The 17,832-nt window shown below is 44.6% G+C and overlaps 1 protein-coding gene across 3 annotated transcripts in view; it reads right to left on the reverse strand.

Annotated features, from left to right (window-relative positions):
- LOC147621941 (uncharacterized) overlaps positions 1 to 12,350 on the reverse strand; it is a 57,552-nt gene extending 45,202 nt beyond the window's left edge. The window contains exons 1-2 of one of the 3 annotated variants that reach the window (XR_015269620.1): positions 10,985 to 12,349; positions 10,630 to 10,757 (exon numbers count right to left, since the gene is read on the reverse strand). Coding sequence is in view for 1 of the 3 variants with exons in the window: in XM_086822951.1 (XP_086679077.1) it covers positions 10,985 to 12,167 (1,183 nt within the window). In the remaining 2 variants the exon portion in view is untranslated. Of the gene's footprint in view, positions 1 to 10,629; positions 10,758 to 10,913 lie in introns of those variants that run through there. The other 2 variants (XR_015269621.1, XM_086822951.1) reach the window with 2 other exon arrangements.
- Positions 12,351 to 17,832: the final 5,482 nt, after the last annotated feature.

Consider the following 17,832-nt stretch of genomic DNA (forward strand, 5'->3'; position numbering starts at 1 on the left):
ACATTACGTCTTGCTGGATTTTCTCGAGCTCTTGCATCAGCCAGGTACAGAGGCTGATCAGGAACTTTCTGTGGTCTGGGCGGGACGGTCAGCCAGCTCGGGCAAAGGTTGCATGGGCAGTTATTACACTTCCGCTGGCTCAGGGCAGTTTGGGCATTATAGATCCAGTCGATCAGAGTAGAGCCTTATTGGGAAAGCTTATTGTTCGGGGGTTGCTTCCAGGCGCTGAGCCTTGGAAAGAGCTCCTCTTGCAGCGACTGCAGGCCCGGGCGCCTCCTGCAGGGGGTACTTGGGCACCAGAGATTCGCTGGATCTTCATAGAGATGAGGAGGACAAGCCTCAGTAGAGAATGGGAGGACAGATTTGCTTTGAGTATCCTGAGAGCTTGGGAGCTGCTGAGACCGGGGCTCTCTCAGCGGCCTCCTTCTTGTGTTGAGGAGCGGGCCAGGCAGCCGCTCATCTGGAGCCCAGCGGTTCGTACAGAGCAGGGTCATATGCTGGGTTCTCGGCCTCGTCTAGCCTGGGGACCTTTAGCGGCAGGCCCAGCTCGTAGTTTTGGAGACTGGCAGGCTTTTTGCAGTCTACCAGAGGAGACCCAGGTGGAGAGGCTGAGTCACTTCAGAGGGGGGTTGATTATGAGGGATGATATTCAGGAGGCACTTACAGAGGAGTGGTTCACACCTCTCGAGTCAGTGGCCCCACGGTGGATGGGAGCCTTTACACAGTTGGAGATCCTGATTGCTGCCAGAGCTAGCACTGAGGATGGCAGTTGCCTCTATTATGAGATTCAGGATGAGGGCAGACTCCAGAGAGTGGAGGTGGAGTCGCCTTTGGTTGCAGAGTGCACCTTTCAGAGGATTCGGGTAGTGGCTGCCGCTTCTCGGAAGTGGCATATTGACCCCGACCCTGCTGACGTGCTCCCGGATTGGCGCATATGGGCATATGCAGCGCGGCCCTTGGCCCGGCTACAGTGGGTGTCATGGCCCTGTGAAAATGGAGCAGGACAAGTGTGGGCATGGTGGTTGCAGAGTCAGAATATTTTATGATTCACATGGGGGGTGCCCGGACAGTGTTTAAGATGTGTGGACATCCCTAGGTGTGAAGGGGGGAACTAAAAACATTAAGTTTTAATGTTTTTTGGAGTTTGCCCCTAGGCCTTAGTGGCCCTAGGAACTTATTAAAGTTGGGGCCCTAGGGATTAATTTGGGGAGGAGTTTTCTCTCTCTCCTCTCTCTCTCTTCCCTTTTTGGGGAATCGTGTAGCAAAAGGGGAGTTCCTTCATGCGCATGTTATCCTAGCGTGGAAAAGCTCAAGAGAAAGGAGAAGGCGGCTGTTTTGCTGTGGATTGTTGCTGTTTTTCTGAGGGAATCAGCCGTACAGCACTGTACGGCCAGAACTGTGCAAGCTCTTTCTCTCTTTCTCCTCTGTTGCTGGCTGCGCACAGGTACTGCTGCTGGAATACTCTGCGCACAGGTCTGAATAGACTGTACCAGCAGGTACAACAGCCAGTACAACACTGTACGGCTGCCGTACAGTGTACGGACAGCCAGGTACAGCAAGTACATCTGCTGCAGGCTGCTGCAGGTGGTGCAAACAGGTGCTGGACAGACCTGAATACTCTGATTCAGGTTGGTACAGAAGTGGACAGCAGGCTGTTTATGCAAGTACAACTCCTGGCACGTATCCCGAGGCGGTACAGACGGGTACAGTGCTGATTTTCAGATCTGTATTTTCAAGGACAGCATAGGAGTGAGCATCAGGAGGAGGATACAGGCAAGTGCAAGCACACGTGTGAAGCAGGGTTGTGGATTCAAGTGCCTGCAGGCACAGATTGGTGCTGTTGCTTCCTCCAGTGTTGTTTCACGAGCTGAACTTGGTAAGCTCTGTTTCTGTTCATCCATCTCTCTTTCTACTGCTTGATGTCTGCTGCAGGTATGTGTTATCTGTTATCTGGCTTCTTGTGAGAGGAGGGGTATGGCAGATTGACAAGGATTAAGACAGAGATTGGACAGCACATGTATGTTTGAGCTGAGAAGATGTATCATGCTCTTGAGTTATGCCAGATGTATGCCCATGGCTGGCCTGCTTTGTGATCTTGGCTGATCAGAGGGAGGCACAGTGTGTTGCTTGAGGACACAGATCTGTGTGCATAGATCCTCTGTGTTGAGAAGGATTTGTGGGCCGTCAGATTGGACTTACAGGTGTAAACTCTTGGCTGGTCTTTGTGTTGTACTCAGCCATACATATTATTTTAATTGAATAAAGAAATACCGCAAGGGGCGCCAAGCTTTGGGGCCAACAGGTGTCGCTGTGTTTTCGGATTTGGGCACTCTAGCCCCAATCTGTGTTTTGTTTCTCATCTAGACTACAAGTGGACGGGTGATTGCTTCTACCGCACTCTGGTTTCTATCAGAGGCCGGTTTCAAGGTTCCGTTGCCGGGACCAATCGTCAACTTTCTGAAGGGGGTGAGCTCGTGGTTGCTTTGGAGAAAGCCATCGCTGAAAATTCAGCAATCATGTCTGATACAGAGGATGAGTACTTCTATCATGAAGAAGAAGAGCAAGAGACTTCTCCTGAAAGAGATGTATCTGAGGATATTTTTGCAGGAGAACAGGCTGCAGATGTTGAGCCTTATGAGGATGTAACACAGCCAGAAGATGTGCATGGTAAAGAGGATGATGATGCTCGGTTCAAAGATCGCTTGGCTAGTGTTATGGATACTTTTATGCAGCTCACACAGAGTGAGAGATTTGCTGAATTTTTGAGATCTCGCTCTGAGCCCCGCACAGAGCCCCAGAAAAAGAAGAAGAAGGTTCGTTCGAAGAATCTTTCTCAAGGTCATAGTGGTACCACTCCACAGGATCCATCTCCTGCACAGTTTCCGAACATGCAGCATGCTTTTGGTGCTAACCCACAGAGTTCCTTCTATGGACAGCCACCTATTCCTCAGCAGAACATGCATCCACGGTACTTTGGTGGTGGCTCGGTGTTTCAATCCATGACTGGGGGTTATCCTCAGGGAGGCATGGGTATGTATGGGCCTTTTGGAGCCAATTTTCAGCCTGGCATGCAAGGGAATATGTATGGTGGTATGCAGTCCGGTATGCAAGGAAATGTGTTTGGAAGCATGCAACCTGGGATGCAAGGCAATATGTTTGGTGGCATGCAGCCAGGTATGCAGCATGGAATGTTTGGAAACATGGCTGGGATGTATGGTATGCCTGGTGTTGGAATGGGAAATGTTGACCCAATGATGGGTATGAATGTTGGGGGCAGCAATCTCACGAAACCACTTCCATATGATAATCTAACGCCTATGGGCAAGGCGAAGGATTACAAGGAAGGGGGAGCTGCAGTGAAGTTTGACACTTTCAGTGGGGCCAAGGATAAATTGAAGGCACTTACCTTTTTACAGCAGTTTGATGCTGCTTTTTCTGGTGGGAATTACACAGAGTCCTCGAAGGTGAGGAAAGCTGCCACTTTTCTCAAGGGCAATGCTTTGCAGTGGTGGTCTACTCTTCTTTTGCAGGGCATAGCACCCACCACATGGGTCCAATTCAAACAGGTTTTCTCTTCCGTATGGCTCACATCTACATTTGAGGTGGATGTTATGACCGCATGGCACAAGCTGGATGCTTCAAAGTGTGATAGTTTGGAGGATTATAACAAGAAGTTTTGGGAAGCTCTACTCCCAGTGACTTCTTATCGTGCCGTGCCATTATCTGAGCAGGTAGAGAAGTATTGTTGTGGGCTGCCCAAAGAAGTACGAGATTATTGCATAAAGACAAGAGTAACGAACATGTCACAGATGATTGAAAATGCTATGACAGCTAATGCGTTACTCACAGGTGGTTCATCTGGGTTTAAAGGCAGTAAAAAATTGAGCAAGAAAGCTGAAAAATTTGGGCATGCTTCTCGTGATGCTAAAGGGTCTACAGAGACAAAGTATAAGAAGTTGCCAATGCCCAAAAGGACCTCTGAGGAAAGACAGGCTTTGAGAGATGCTCAAAAGTGTTTTTACTGTACTGAAGAGGGGCATATGTCATTCAATTGTCCCAAAAGAACGTCCAAAAAGGACCCTGACAATAAAGGAGAGCCCAAGCCAAAGAAACCAAAGCCTTCTGCAGGCTTAGTTCCTGATCTTGTGGGGGAGCAGCTAAGTGGTGAAGCTACAGAGTTGTGCAGGGCATGGGGCAAAGTGAGAGATCAGAATGCTTTGATCTTTTTTGACACAGGTGCTAGAACCAACTTCATTTCACCAGATTTGGCTGGCTGATTGGGGATTCGCGCAGAGGAGATGGGGCCGTTACATGAGGCAAATATGGCTTGTCCAGGGTATGCAGAACCCGTTACTCCTATCATTGGGAAGCTTCGGCTTCATTTGCAGGGTTATGTGGACAGCGAGGAGTTCTTCATCATGCCTTTGGATGGCTGTGATGTTTTGTTGGGGATGCCATGGTGCCACAGGGTACATGCGGTGGTGGATACTTACAATAGGAAAATTACTCTGACTCATAGAGGGAAAGAGCATGTATTGGATGTAAAACTCAAAGGGGAATCTGTTCCTATTGTATCCGCTTCGGCGATTTCATCAGTAATGAAAAAGCATCTTTCCGCGTACTTGATTTATGTAAAGGATGCACAGGATGATGAGTCTAAGTCTAATTTGTCAATGTTAGATAAGGACAGGGCTGATTTCTTAAGTGGGTTTCAAGACTGTTTTTCCGAGTCATTGCCAGGAGAATTACCTCCTGAGAGGCCAGAAGATCATGCCATAGATCTGATTCCTGGTAGTACTCCACCGAATAGACCGCCGTATCGTGTTAGTGCAGCCCAACAGGAAGAGATTATGAGTCAGGTGCAGGAGCTTTTGAATAAAGGGTTGATACAGCCTAGCTCATCACCCTTTTGCTCACCTGTGCTCTTAGTGCAGAAGAAGGATGGTTCTTGGCGCATGTGTATAGATTACAGGGCGCTGAATAAGAATACCATCAAGAATCGATTCCCCATACCGAGGATCGATGACATCTTGGACCGCTTACAGGGCTCCACAGTTTTTAGTCGTATTGACTTGAAAAGCGGGTATCATCAGATACGCATTAGACCCGAGGATGTGCATAAGACAGCATTCCGAACCACGTTTGGGTTGTATGAGTTCTTGGTTATGCCCTTTGGTTTGACGAATGCGCCTGCCACATTTAACAGAATGATGGACAAGATTTTCAGGCCTCATAGAGAGTTTGTGGGCACATTCTTTGATGATATGATTGTGCATTCACAAAATGAGGAAGAGCATAGAAGGCATTTGGCCATTGTATTTGCAGAACTCAGAAACCATAGATTGGTGGTTAATGGCAAGAAGAGTGAGTTTTTCTTGCAGGATATACATTTCTTGGGGCATATTGTGTCTGGTCATGGAGTCCGTATGGATCCAGCAAAGGTGGAAGCAATACTTAATTGGCCAGCTTTGAGGACCGTGCATGATGTACGCAGCTTTCTAGGATTGTGTTCCTATTACAGGCGTTACATACGGCACTTTGCTGAAATTGCTTCGCCTCTTCATGCTTTGACGAAGAAAGCAACTCCGTTTAGATGGGCTAATCGGGAAATTACAGCATTCAAAAAGCTCAAAGAAAAGCTTACTTCGGACCCAGTATTGGTGTTACCGGACCTCCGAAAGGCTTTTGTTGTCCAGTGTGATGCATGTGGAAGTAGCATTGGTGCAGTTCTCATGCAAGAGGGACATGTCATAGCCTATGAGAGTAGAGCTTTGCAAGATGCCGAGAAGCATTTACAGGTGTATGAGAAAGAGATGTTGGCTGTAATTCACGCTCTTTCTACATGGAAACACTACTTGCTTGGGGCTGATTTTACTGTACAGACAGATCATCAGACCTTGCGTTATTTCCTCACGCAGACTAAGCTTTCAGAGAAGCATATGCGTTGGGCAAACTTTTTGTCAATGTTTCACTTCCAGATTGTGCATGTGGAAGGCAAAAAAAATGTCGTGGCAGATGCTTTGTCACGCAAGCCACAGGTCTCTGCAGTTTCACTTGCTTATCATCATGAGCTTGATGAAATGAAAGAGCAGTATGCCCATGATGAGGACTTTGAAAGGTTGTATGATCAGATGTCTGAGGGTCAGCGGCATGAGCATTACACTCTCAGAGATGGGTTTTTATTGATGCATGGCAGACTGTGTGTTACCAGGCCATTGCGACTCAAGGTTATGCTTGAAAGTCATGCTCCACCGTATGCAGGTCATAGAGGTATTGACGCCACGGTCAAAGCAGTGGAGACTTTCTTTTATTGGCCAACCTTGAGAAGAGATGTTGATGCCTTTGTGAGGCAATGCATCGTATGTCAGAAGGTAAAGTTTGACCGTCAGAAGACACCAGGGTTATTACAGCCTTTACCTATTCCGGATAGACCTTGGGAGAGCATTGCCATGGATTTTGTATTTGATCTTCCACGGACACAAACGGGAAATGATGGCATCTGGACTATCATATGCAGGTTCAGTAAGCAGGCACATTTCATTCCCGTGCGGAAGACAATTAAAGTGGATCATATGGTGAAGTTGTTCATGGCGAACATCTTCAAGTATCATGGCTTGCCTACGTCTATCATTAGTGACCGTGATCCACGGATGACGAGTTTGTTTTGGAGAGGGTTGTTTGACAACATGGGTACAACTCTCAAGTTTTCATCGTCATTTCATCCACAGACAGATGGTCAGTCAGAAGAGGCTAACTCTACAGTGTTGGATCTTCTCAAGTGTTATGTGTCAGAGCACAAGCAACAATGGGAAAAGTTTCTTCCTTTGGTGGAGTTTGCATATAACAACACTGTACATAGCTCGACAGGCAAGGCACCTTTTGAGATTGTAGAAGGAGGGAAGAAGGTTCCACCCATTTTGCATACAAAGGATAAGATCTTTGAGGCTGATCAGTATGTGGAGAGCTTGGATGAAGCTTATCGGAGAGTTAAGTTGGCCCTCCAGAAAACTCAGCAGAAGCAAAAGAAAGCCGCAGACCGTCACAGACGTGATTTGCAGTTTGCATTGGGTGATTGGGTTCTTTTGCGTTTTGAAAAGGCTAGACTCAAGAAGATGAAGGGTAAAGAGCGCTTATTCCCTAAGTTGAGCATGCGATATTATGGGCCTTTTCAGGTTTTGAACAAGATTGGTGAGGTAACCTATCGTTTGAAGTTACCAGATCACTGGAGGATTCACAATGCTTTTCACGTGAGTCTTCTTAGACCTTTCCGTGGGGATGTGCCTGAGGATGTATCAGATGAGGCTCAGCCGGAAGTTGAGGAACTTGATGAGGTTCTGATTCCAGAGCAGATACTGGCACATAAAGAAAGGAAGGTACGAGGTAAAGTTTCCCGTCGCTATCTTGTGAAGTTCAAGAACTATTCACCGATGGATGCGAAGTGGATGGAGGAAGGTGACTTAACAGATTCACCTCAGGTTTTGCAGCTTTATCTCGATGCCTTTGAGTTAGAGCCGACTCTTATTGTGGCTCATTCAGGTTCAGCAGAGCATGGGTCTGGAGCATTACCTGATGCTCAAGAGGGGGGTAGCACCTCCACTCCCTTGATACAGACAGGCTCAGATGACATCTAGAGGTCGCTTGGTGCAGATTTTATCTCATCCGAAGGTACTGCGGCTGACAGTACATCTGTTTATGGGACTTCTATGATATATGTGTACTAGTCACATGGAGATTTTTGTGGATATGTATGGTTCACAGTGGTATACAACTTGGACTATTACTATGCCATTGGTTTGCAGTGAATCTTGATACATGTGTATGGCTCAGAGAGATTGGGACGCTGATCTTGCCATATTGTATATTTCACTTTGGATATTTTGATGCATCACCAGAATGCAATCGAGGACGCTTGCCATCTTTCAAGAGGGGGGTATGTCATGGCCCTGTGAAAATGGAGCAGGACAAGTGTGGGCATGGTGGTTGCACAGTCAGAATATTTTATGATTCACATGGGGGGTGCCCGGACAGTGTTTAAGATGTGTGGACATCCCTAGGTGTGAAGGGGGGAACTAAAAACATTAAGTTTTAATGTTTTTTGGAGTTTGCCCCTAGGCCTTAGTGGCCCTAGGAACTTATTAAAGTTGGGGCCCTAGGGATTAATTTGGGGAGGAGTTTTCTCTCTCTCCTCTCTCTCTCTTCCCTTTTTGGGGAATCGTGTAGCAAAAGGGGAGTTCCTTCATGCGCATGTTATCCTAGCGTGGAAAAGCTCAAGAGAAAGGAGAAGGCGGCTGTTTTGCTGTGGATTGTTGCTGTTTTTCTGAGGGAATCAGCCGTACAGCACTGTACGGCCAGAACTGTGCAAGCTCTTTCTCTCTTTCTCCTCTGTTGCTGGCTGCGCACAGGTACTGCTGCTGGAATACTCTGCGCACAGGTCTGAATAGACTGTACCAGCAGGTACAACAGCCAGTACAACACTGTACGGCTGCCGTACAGTGTACGGACAGCCAGGTACAGCAAGTACATCTGCTGCAGGCTGCTGCAGGTGGTGCAAACAGGTGCTGGACAGACCTGAATACTCTGATTCAGGTTGGTACAGAAGTGGACAGCAGGCTGTTTATGCAAGTACAACTCCTGGCACGTATCCCGAGGCGGTACAGACGGGTACAGTGCTGATTTTCAGATCTGTATTTTCAAGGACAGCATAGGAGTGAGCATCAGGAGGAGGATACAGGCAAGTGCAAGCACACGTGTGAAGCAGGGTTGTGGATTCAAGTGCCTGCAGGCACAGATTGGTGCTGTTGCTTCCTCCAGTGTTGTTTCACGAGCTGAACTTGGTAAGCTCTGTTTCTGTTCATCCATCTCTCTTTCTACTGCTTGATGTCTGCTGCAGGTATGTGTTATCTGTTATCTGGCTTCTTGTGAGAGGAGGGGTATGGCAGATTGACAAGGATTAAGACAGAGATTGGACAGCACATGTATGTTTGAGCTGAGAAGATGTATCATGCTCTTGAGTTATGCCAGATGTATGCCCATGGCTGGCCTGCTTTGTGATCTTGGCTGATCAGAGGGAGGCACAGTGTGTTGCTTGAGGACACAGATCTGTGTGCATAGATCCTCTGTGCTGAGAAGGATTTGTGGGCCGTCAGATTGGACTTACAGGTGTAAACTCTTGGCTGGTCTTTGTGTTGTACTCAGCCATACATATTATTTTAATTGAATAAAGAAATACCGCAAGGGGCGCCAAGCTTTGGGGCCAACAGGTGTCGCTGTGTTTTCGGATTTGGGCACTCTAGCCCCAATCTGTGTTTTGTTTCTCATCTAGACTACAAGTGGACGGGTGATTGCTTCTACCGCACTCTGGTTTCTATCAGAGGCCGGTTTCAGTGGGACCCCGGGGAGTACGAGTGGCATGATCCTTATGCATCCCTTGAGGCCACAGAGATCACCTTTTTCCAGTATACTGTTCGGCTGGGACGGCATATTTTGACGGCGAGGAGGACGGTTTCTCCAGCGGCAGCGGGGCATTGGCGATTGCAGGGACTATCACAGGAGTTCCTAGAGGATTTCTGGGCTCGGCTCTGGGCTAGTCGACAGGCCCGCAGGATCTCGGCTTTTCAGTGGCTGGTTGCCCACAGGGGCTCAGCAGTTAGCACTTGGCTTGTTTACAGCGGTCTTCCGGCGGCCTGCGTCCGATGCGGCCACCCTATGGAGACACAGAGACATTGCCTTTGGGACTGCCCTCAGGCACAGCAGATTTGGCTGCGGATGCTGCGTATTCTGGCCCCCCTCTCTCCAGAGGGTATGTTTACGTGGGGTGCCGCTGCTTGGTCGACTTCGTCAGGGCCTGCTATGGGCTATGAGATGGAGCAGGGCAATCAGGCCATCAGATTTATTAGGGGCCAGCCTCGCCTGGTTCCGGCACCGGATTTCTCGTCCGCCAGCTGGACACAGGAGAGGGATTTACGATGGGAGCTCCTCAGCAGCCTCACCATCTGGTTCACCTGGAGGGCCCGGTGCTTTACGGCCTTTGAGGGGAGATTAGAGCCACCAGCAGAGACTGTTCGGGGGATTTGGCAGGAGTTGATCCACACCCTGCGAGGACAGTACGACCGCATCCGGGGAGACTCGGATGAGGCGATCTTACGGCGCCAGGCCTTTCACACCACTTGGCGCTGCGGCCCGTTCTACACCCTACACACGGGATCCCCCCGTTGGCACTACAGGCCACCTGTTTGGCTCTTCCCCCCCCCTATTGTATGATTTAGCCGCTCAGTTCTTTAGACTGATGCTTGTATTTTGCAGCACCTAGGGAGAGTCTCCCGGGCTGCCATGATGTATTCACTGCTCTTCTCTCTGTTAGGAGTAGGAGAGATCTCTTTTGTAGCCCTACGGGCGTTTTTTACATAACTAATGAAAGGATCTTTTCTCGGAAAAAAAAAAAAGAGTATATTGCCATTTCTCTCTCTATGGTTGAGTTTTAAGGTTATTGAAAGCCCCCTTTTGCTTTGCTTGTTTTAAACAAAAAACTTGTTTTAGGGGTGATGTCCCCCATTGAGCTGAAAAAATGATGTATTCAGTGCAGTTCACATAATATATGATTTATTGAAGAGAAACAAGTAATCGACAAACCTGAAAAGATTATGTTTGAATATTGACTATAGTTGTCACATCAAACCACAGCTTTGCGGCATGCTTCGCACAAACTGGTGCCTTTCCTTGGATTAGAGAGATATTATCTGTCTAGCAGGTCATCTTCTCTGTATGGCACCACAAAATGCTACACCTTGACACTTAAATAAGAAAAACAAAAAGGAGAAAGAAGAAGCATGCACAAAAATATATATGAGAGGTACACAACGAAAACAATGATGGGATAATGTGTGTCAATGACAAACATGCTGCATGTTATCAACCTTTGTATATACAGTCGATGGGAAAAAGCATCAACAGCACTACACTGACAGAAAATTTTACGGTCCACTACCTATCTCTCTTATGAGTAATGCAGCTGATGCTTTCCTCTTTGTCCTCATGAAAGCCGTCTTGAGAGAAGATTGATCTTCTTGAGTCAAGACAATTCCTTCTGACTTCATGTTGGCCAACAATTGGAAAGCTTCCTCTGCCCTTTTATGTCTGCAGAGAAACATGATCAGGGTCCCATAGGTTATCAAAGTGGGAAAGATCTTCTTTTCAATCATCTCCTCACGCATTTTGAGGGCAAAATCGAGTTTCCCAGCTTTGCAAGAACCAACAACAAGGGTATTGTATGTGTACTCATCTGGCAAGAACCCCCTTCCAATCATCTCTTCTAAAATCTGGTAACCCTCCTCCACCTTGCCAGCCCTACAAAACCCCTTCAAGAGGACATTATAGACAAAAATGTTGGACACAGCAGATTCCCTCACAAGCTTCCGGGCCTCATCGAGCTGTCCAGAGCCACAAAACCCATCTACCAAAAAGTTTAAGGTGTACGCGTTAGGGTGAACGCCATCAGATAGCATTTGCTGATACATTCCAAGGATGAGCTCTAATTTACCCTCTCTAAGAAAGGCATTGATGAGGTTGTTGTATGTCTGCACATTGGGCTCAACACCACATCTCTTCATTTCAGCTAGGGTTCTGGTGGCATCATCTATGAGGCCTGCTTTGCCATAGTATTTGATCAAAATTGTGAATGTCGATGGCAGCATTCTGCATTTCTTCATGTCCATATGCTTCATCACCATGTGCATTGATGTGAACATCTTCGCCGCCCCGAGGGTTTCAAGGACTGCATTGTACTCAGCTGTGGATGGCCTCAGCTGCTTCTCATTGGTGACCCAAAAGAAGAAATTGAGGGCAGTTTGGGGATCTTTGATGTGCTTGAAGACTTTCTGGAAGAAGCATTTGGAGTCCCAGTTTGAGGGCACAGTCTGGAATGCTGAGTTCAGCTGCTGGTAATCCATAGTGCTGTTTTCCGTGTCAAAGACTCTGAGAATCTCTTCCAAGTGTGGGAAGGCGTCTGTCTGTGCGCTGAAGCTTCTTGGCATGCCGGCCCACTGCGAAAGGACATGGGCAGCAGCCAAATGTGAAACGTGGGCAGTGGAGTAGGAGGGCTTGCCGTACACCGTGGTAGTGCCCTCAAGCAAAGAGATGAAACAACGAACTGCTGCTGTGGGCTTGCGCATGTCTTTCAACCCAACAGCACACACACAAAATCAAACGCAAGCAACGCTTCCTAGCGAGAGATAAACCCAAACCCAACTAGGAAGAGATAAACCCAACAGTCAACAGCCTCGCTCGCTCTCTCACAAGCTCTCACAAACCTCTCACACTTTTTTTTCTTTTTTCCTTTTTTTGGTTTTTGGAAACCACAAGGAATGTATGGTACATACATACGTGCTACTACTCAGCTATCAGAAACACTAGAAAATCCACGGTTGAAAAGAAGATCTCCAAGAAAGATCTCCAAGAGATTTAAGAATCTCTGATTTCTAGATTTTGGAAATTGAGTGACCAAGGGTCACACTTGTCAGGTAAAGAGACCTCCTATAAAAAGCGAAGCATATGATCTCCTTTTGGCAGAAAATCAAGTGATTTAGTGCATGGTATATCATTCACAAAGCCTAGTATCTAGCCTAGGAAAGGTAAATTGTGTAATCTGGCAAAGGCAAAGAAAGATGCTCGAACATCCAAAAGAATTTCCCGAAGTTGTTGTCGGGAAATTGCACTCTCAAGTGCCCTGACATTTTGTCTAGGAGAGCACGAGAAAAGGGGCATCCCTATAACAAACAAACAATTGTCTCTTGGTGATGGGAACACCTCTTGCAAGAGGCAGGTGCAATGTTTCTCTTAGCTAAGAAGGTGTCAACCGGGAGGTCACCCACAATGCATCTCCACAAGAAAAGTCGTAGTTTGAGAGGCAATTTACTCTTCCAAACTGTGGTCAAAGAGGCCTTCCACCAGTGAAGAGGTTTGTTTACAATTGATTTGCATGTGTCTATATCCAAGGTGGAGGGAGCATAATTTAATAAGCTCTAGCTTCCATGAGGTGATGGAAAGAGAAAGGAGAGAAACCTAGAAGCTGTCTATCAAATTTATAGGCTCTCAATCTTTCGTCCTCCTAAAGTGGAGGCACCAACTAAAAGTCTTGCAATATAGAAATTACTTCATGTCATACATACTCGTGATGCATACCCAAATTGTATCTTCTCACAAGCTATGGAAAGGAAAATATATTGCCTTAATCATCAGCAAACAGCATTACACTAGCGTTGGAGAGAAAGTATGCTTTTCTAGGTTGTAGTGCAACCCCAATGAGTGTTGATAAGCCCTCGCCCAATGAATACTTTCTTTAAAGAGTCTCTAGACAACTTTTCATAGGGTTGATGTGCTAGACACGTAGTCCCTATAAGTATCTACCCATGTACTAGGTCTTGTCTGGCTTGGTTGAGTAGGTTGGCCCAAAGAGCCAAACTTCAACTTCTCCTAGAAGAGGGCTTTCAAGATTTGCTTCCTTTAAAAATTCTAGCAAGAAAACTTGCGATTTTGGAGCTTTCCAAATATGGATCTAGAAAAGTCAAATGACTTCAAGGTTTAATACGGTTATAGTACCTTATGAGGCCTACAAGCCTAGTATTTGAGGCTAAGGTTAGAGATCCCCAACTGCTATTTATAGCCAGTATGCTAGAAATAACAATTTTCCAAATTTAGCCAAATGGGGTCAAACTTGGTAGGGAGGTAGTCCTAATATAGCAAAAGTCAGAAATAAATTTGGATACCTTGTGTGCCTACACAAGCCAAACGTGGAGGCTCTTGAAGCCCCCTGGAACTACACCTCAAACTGCTTCCAGTCAATACGCTACAATTTATAGCCAACCTTAAATTGCTTCCAGCCAGTACGCTAGAAATAACAATTTTCCAAATTTAGCCAAATGGGGTCAAACTTGGTAGGGAGGTAGCCCTAGTTATCCATAGCATATAGCAAAAGTCAAAAATAAATTTGGATACCTTGTGTGCCTGCAGGAGCCAAACGTGGAGGCTCTTGAAGCCCCCTGGAACTACACCTTCCCGGACAAGGTTAACTTCGACGTGCCATAACTTTTGTTCTCGAACTCCGACTAGGGTATTTAAGCAGTCAAAAAGTTATCTACAGAAAACAAAGAATCCAAATTTGCAACAATTATGCAATTTTGGATTCTCTGTCAAAAGTTATTGCAATTCATGGAACTGTAACTTTCCAAAGGGTTTTTACAAATTTCCCCTTGACCCTATCTCTACCCCCTTTCAATAAGTTATTCCTTTTGATAAATATAAGCCTAGAGATGATAGAAATAAGCACAAACATGCATAAGTGAAGGTCTAGATCTTACTTGTGGGGTTTGACCTCCTCTTAAAGCTCTTTAGCATGTCCCAAATGTTGATCTTGAAGGGTGTACTCCAAGCTTCAAGTGTTGCTTGTCCACTCCTTCCCACTTGCTTACAAGCCCTGGCAAGTCTCCACTCTTTCGAAATATTAATCCTTAAGATAAAAGTTTAAAATTTTGACAACATTTCGATACTATGTGGGTGCCTAGAGACTTAATGGACTTGCAACAATGATCTGAAAGAGTATGTTGCTAAACATCACATGTGATAGGGAGGTTCAAGATGATTACCAAAACTTATCATTTCCCCGGGCACTTGTAGATGCCTAGAATAACATCCCCGAGTCTTTGTGTCGGTGCATAAATGAGAGCCCTTATTGCCTAGATTGCACCACTATGCTCATTGATAGATGAGACGGCCTAGAGTCTGCTCTCTTTGCAACGAAGACGTGGTGTTTGAGGGGTTGGAATGCCTTCAAACTAAATACTTTTCCCACAAAGAGAGTAGCCCTAGACACTTACTTAAACTTACCAATGTGTTTTTTGAACTATGAAAGGTCCTAGCAATTGTTTCCCACAGCTCCCTTACTCCCGCAACCCTCTCCTAATTAAGCTACAAGCAAGCCAAAAGACATAACATACACTTGATTTTTAGCCACCATGACCAAAATTAAGTGAAATTTTTATGGTAGAATGTGGCTAAAATGTGATTAGGGGGTTATAGATTTTGATGTCCTGATTCCAAATATGAAGCTGAAATCTCCGTTGGAAGCACGGTTACTCTCTTTAGAGATAGAACCCCTAGAATCTTTGAGGGGTTGGAGATAGAAGCTCCTGATGCTCTCTTTCTACTCACTGTTGTGCATAACAGAGTGAGCTAATACTTGCAAATACTCCCAAATCTCCTCAAACATGATTGGAATGGATAAAAACATAAATGTAAACAATCATAAACTCCATCTCCAACCATAGAAAGTCCCAAAATCCTTCATTAATGATTAAAATTAATTAATCCTAAATCAAAACATTGAAAATTCAAGTGTGAATAAAGAGGGTTTTGAGGCTTGTAATAGCTCAATCTCAATGCCTTGATTCCAAATATATGCTTAGATTTTGTATTAAAGTCCAAATGAGAGAGCTATGAGCAATTAAGCTTCACTAATCACTCTTGTAGAGCGATTAAGAAATGCACTAATCCTATGAAAAATGCATGAAATACAAGGTTAAATGCATCTAGATTGATGAAAATCAGAGGCTATTTGATATATTAGGGTTTAATTAGCAAATTTTTGAAAAAAAATGAAAATAATTTTTTCATTTTTTTCTTTACAAAAACTCATTCGACACACCAAAATTCTCACACAAATAAAAAATCACACACAATAACACAAATCCACACTCCTATTACTCTAAAAATATATATCAAACACAAAAATGTAAAAATTTTTAACAAATCTCCATAACCTTATCTCCTTCTTTTCCTCTCTTTCCTTAGCTTATTCCACTCTATTATCCACACAGAATGGACTAGATTGAAAGAAAATGTAAGGAGAAACTCAAAGAATGCCACACAAATAAGGCTAGACACCGTGCTTCCCCGATAGCAACGGCGCCAATATTAAGCTTATCCTCCCACTCACCAAGGAAATGCTCACAGAAGTGCTATTCCCACACTAACAAGAGATTAATCTTAGGATTAAGGAAAAAAATACTTACTTATCGTGGGGATGCTTGTGCTAACCCGTTTAGAGCTCTCCAAGGAAGCTCTCCGACCACTTGTAGTAGCTAGTTGTGGATGCACTCTCCATCACTTGTCACCAAACGATGTTTGATGTTGACTCCTCGGACATATGGCAATGCAATCGAATTACTTGCAAGACACACTCACACACTCTCTGTCACACACACACTAACAAGAGTATAAGAGAACAAGAGACACACAAGAGCTCTAAGATTGCACAAGGGAAGCGTGTGTTCTCATTCCTTACATTGTTATTTATACAAAACTTATAAGTGGCCAGGCACCCAAACTTAGGCGGCCATTGTGTAAAAATGAGAACTATGTGTCTCTACACCTACTAGTGTACATTCCTTACATTGTTATTTATACAAAACTTATAAGTGGCCATGCACCCAAACTTAGGCGGCCATTGTGTAAAAATGAGAACTATGTGTCTCTACACCTACTAGTGTACATGTGCATGTGAAGCCGACATTACACGTAGCTCGGACATCCCTTGTTTACATTGTGATGCGCTCACTTGAGCGGCATTACACTTAGCTCAAACATCCCTTGTTTACATCGTGATGCGCTCACTTGAGTGGGAAAAAATATGTAAATGTTATATAAAGTGCTAAAAAACCTCGCTCGGGTGGTTCAAAAATTACAAGTGACCCTTTTGAAATAACTTGATGAATGACGGCCACTTGCTTTGCTTAGACGGGCTTTGAAAAATATATTGGTGGACCTACCTAAGCCAACCGACATTGGAAATGCGATTAATAGAATTTATAGTATTTCCAATTTTCCAAGGATTTAGACTTTTATTTATAGATAGGCAGGCTGATTTTACCAGCCATTAACTATCTTTATCGTCTCGAATCAACATTGGTAACATGTTTTGTTCATGACCCAAAGTCGTACTTTTTGATGAGTCATACCTTTAAACGAATCTAAAAAGATTATGTTTGAGGCTCAGTGACCATTCATTAAGGTTAAACTTCATAAATGAAGTTACCTAATAATAGATGTGAATTGTTCTCCAGTATGATCCAACTCACATAAATCAAGATTAAACGCTACAATTATTACCTACCTTTAAGCGCTTGTACACAACATAAACACTAAAAGAATTTAACCTTAAAGTGCTTGTATGTGCAATACATAAACATCAACATTTATCTTCAGATAACCTTTTGATCTTAATAAAAAATCAATGATTGAAGGAATATCCCCTCAAGTAACAAACTTCTTTGGAAAGGTAAGACTTCATTGGAATATGTTCATACTGAGCAGCACATGATACATAACTTTTGATATTGAAGTCTTTTACTAACTTTTAACAACAAACATAAACTGTGTTCGCTCAATAGGTTAACCACATAATATTATGAAAGACCCTTGACCCATAAAATTCCAAAGGAATATGATCGACACAATAGGATCTTATGATACAAATTCACAAACCAACTTGTTTGATGTGAACTCAACATAACATAACATAACACAAACATACATGTGATATGCATAAAAATAGTTAAACTTTAGGGCCAACAACTCTATGTCTCTTTGTATCTACGTGGAACTAAAACTTATGAGAAAAACCCAATTGCATTGGTTTCTCAACCATGTAAAAGCTTGTGCAATCAAGGATACTACACTAAGACATGTAGACTCTATGACTCAAATGAGTTGCTTGGACATAAATAAAATAAGTCCTCAACTGAACTCTCATATAGTTCAAACTTTGTTAACACAATACATAAA

The sequence above is a fragment of the Cibotium barometz genome, chromosome 29 (assembly GCF_041138505.1).
Source record: "Cibotium barometz isolate CiBa-2024 chromosome 29, ASM4113850v1, whole genome shotgun sequence".
Lineage (NCBI taxonomy): Eukaryota > Viridiplantae > Streptophyta > Polypodiopsida > Cyatheales > Cibotiaceae > Cibotium > Cibotium barometz.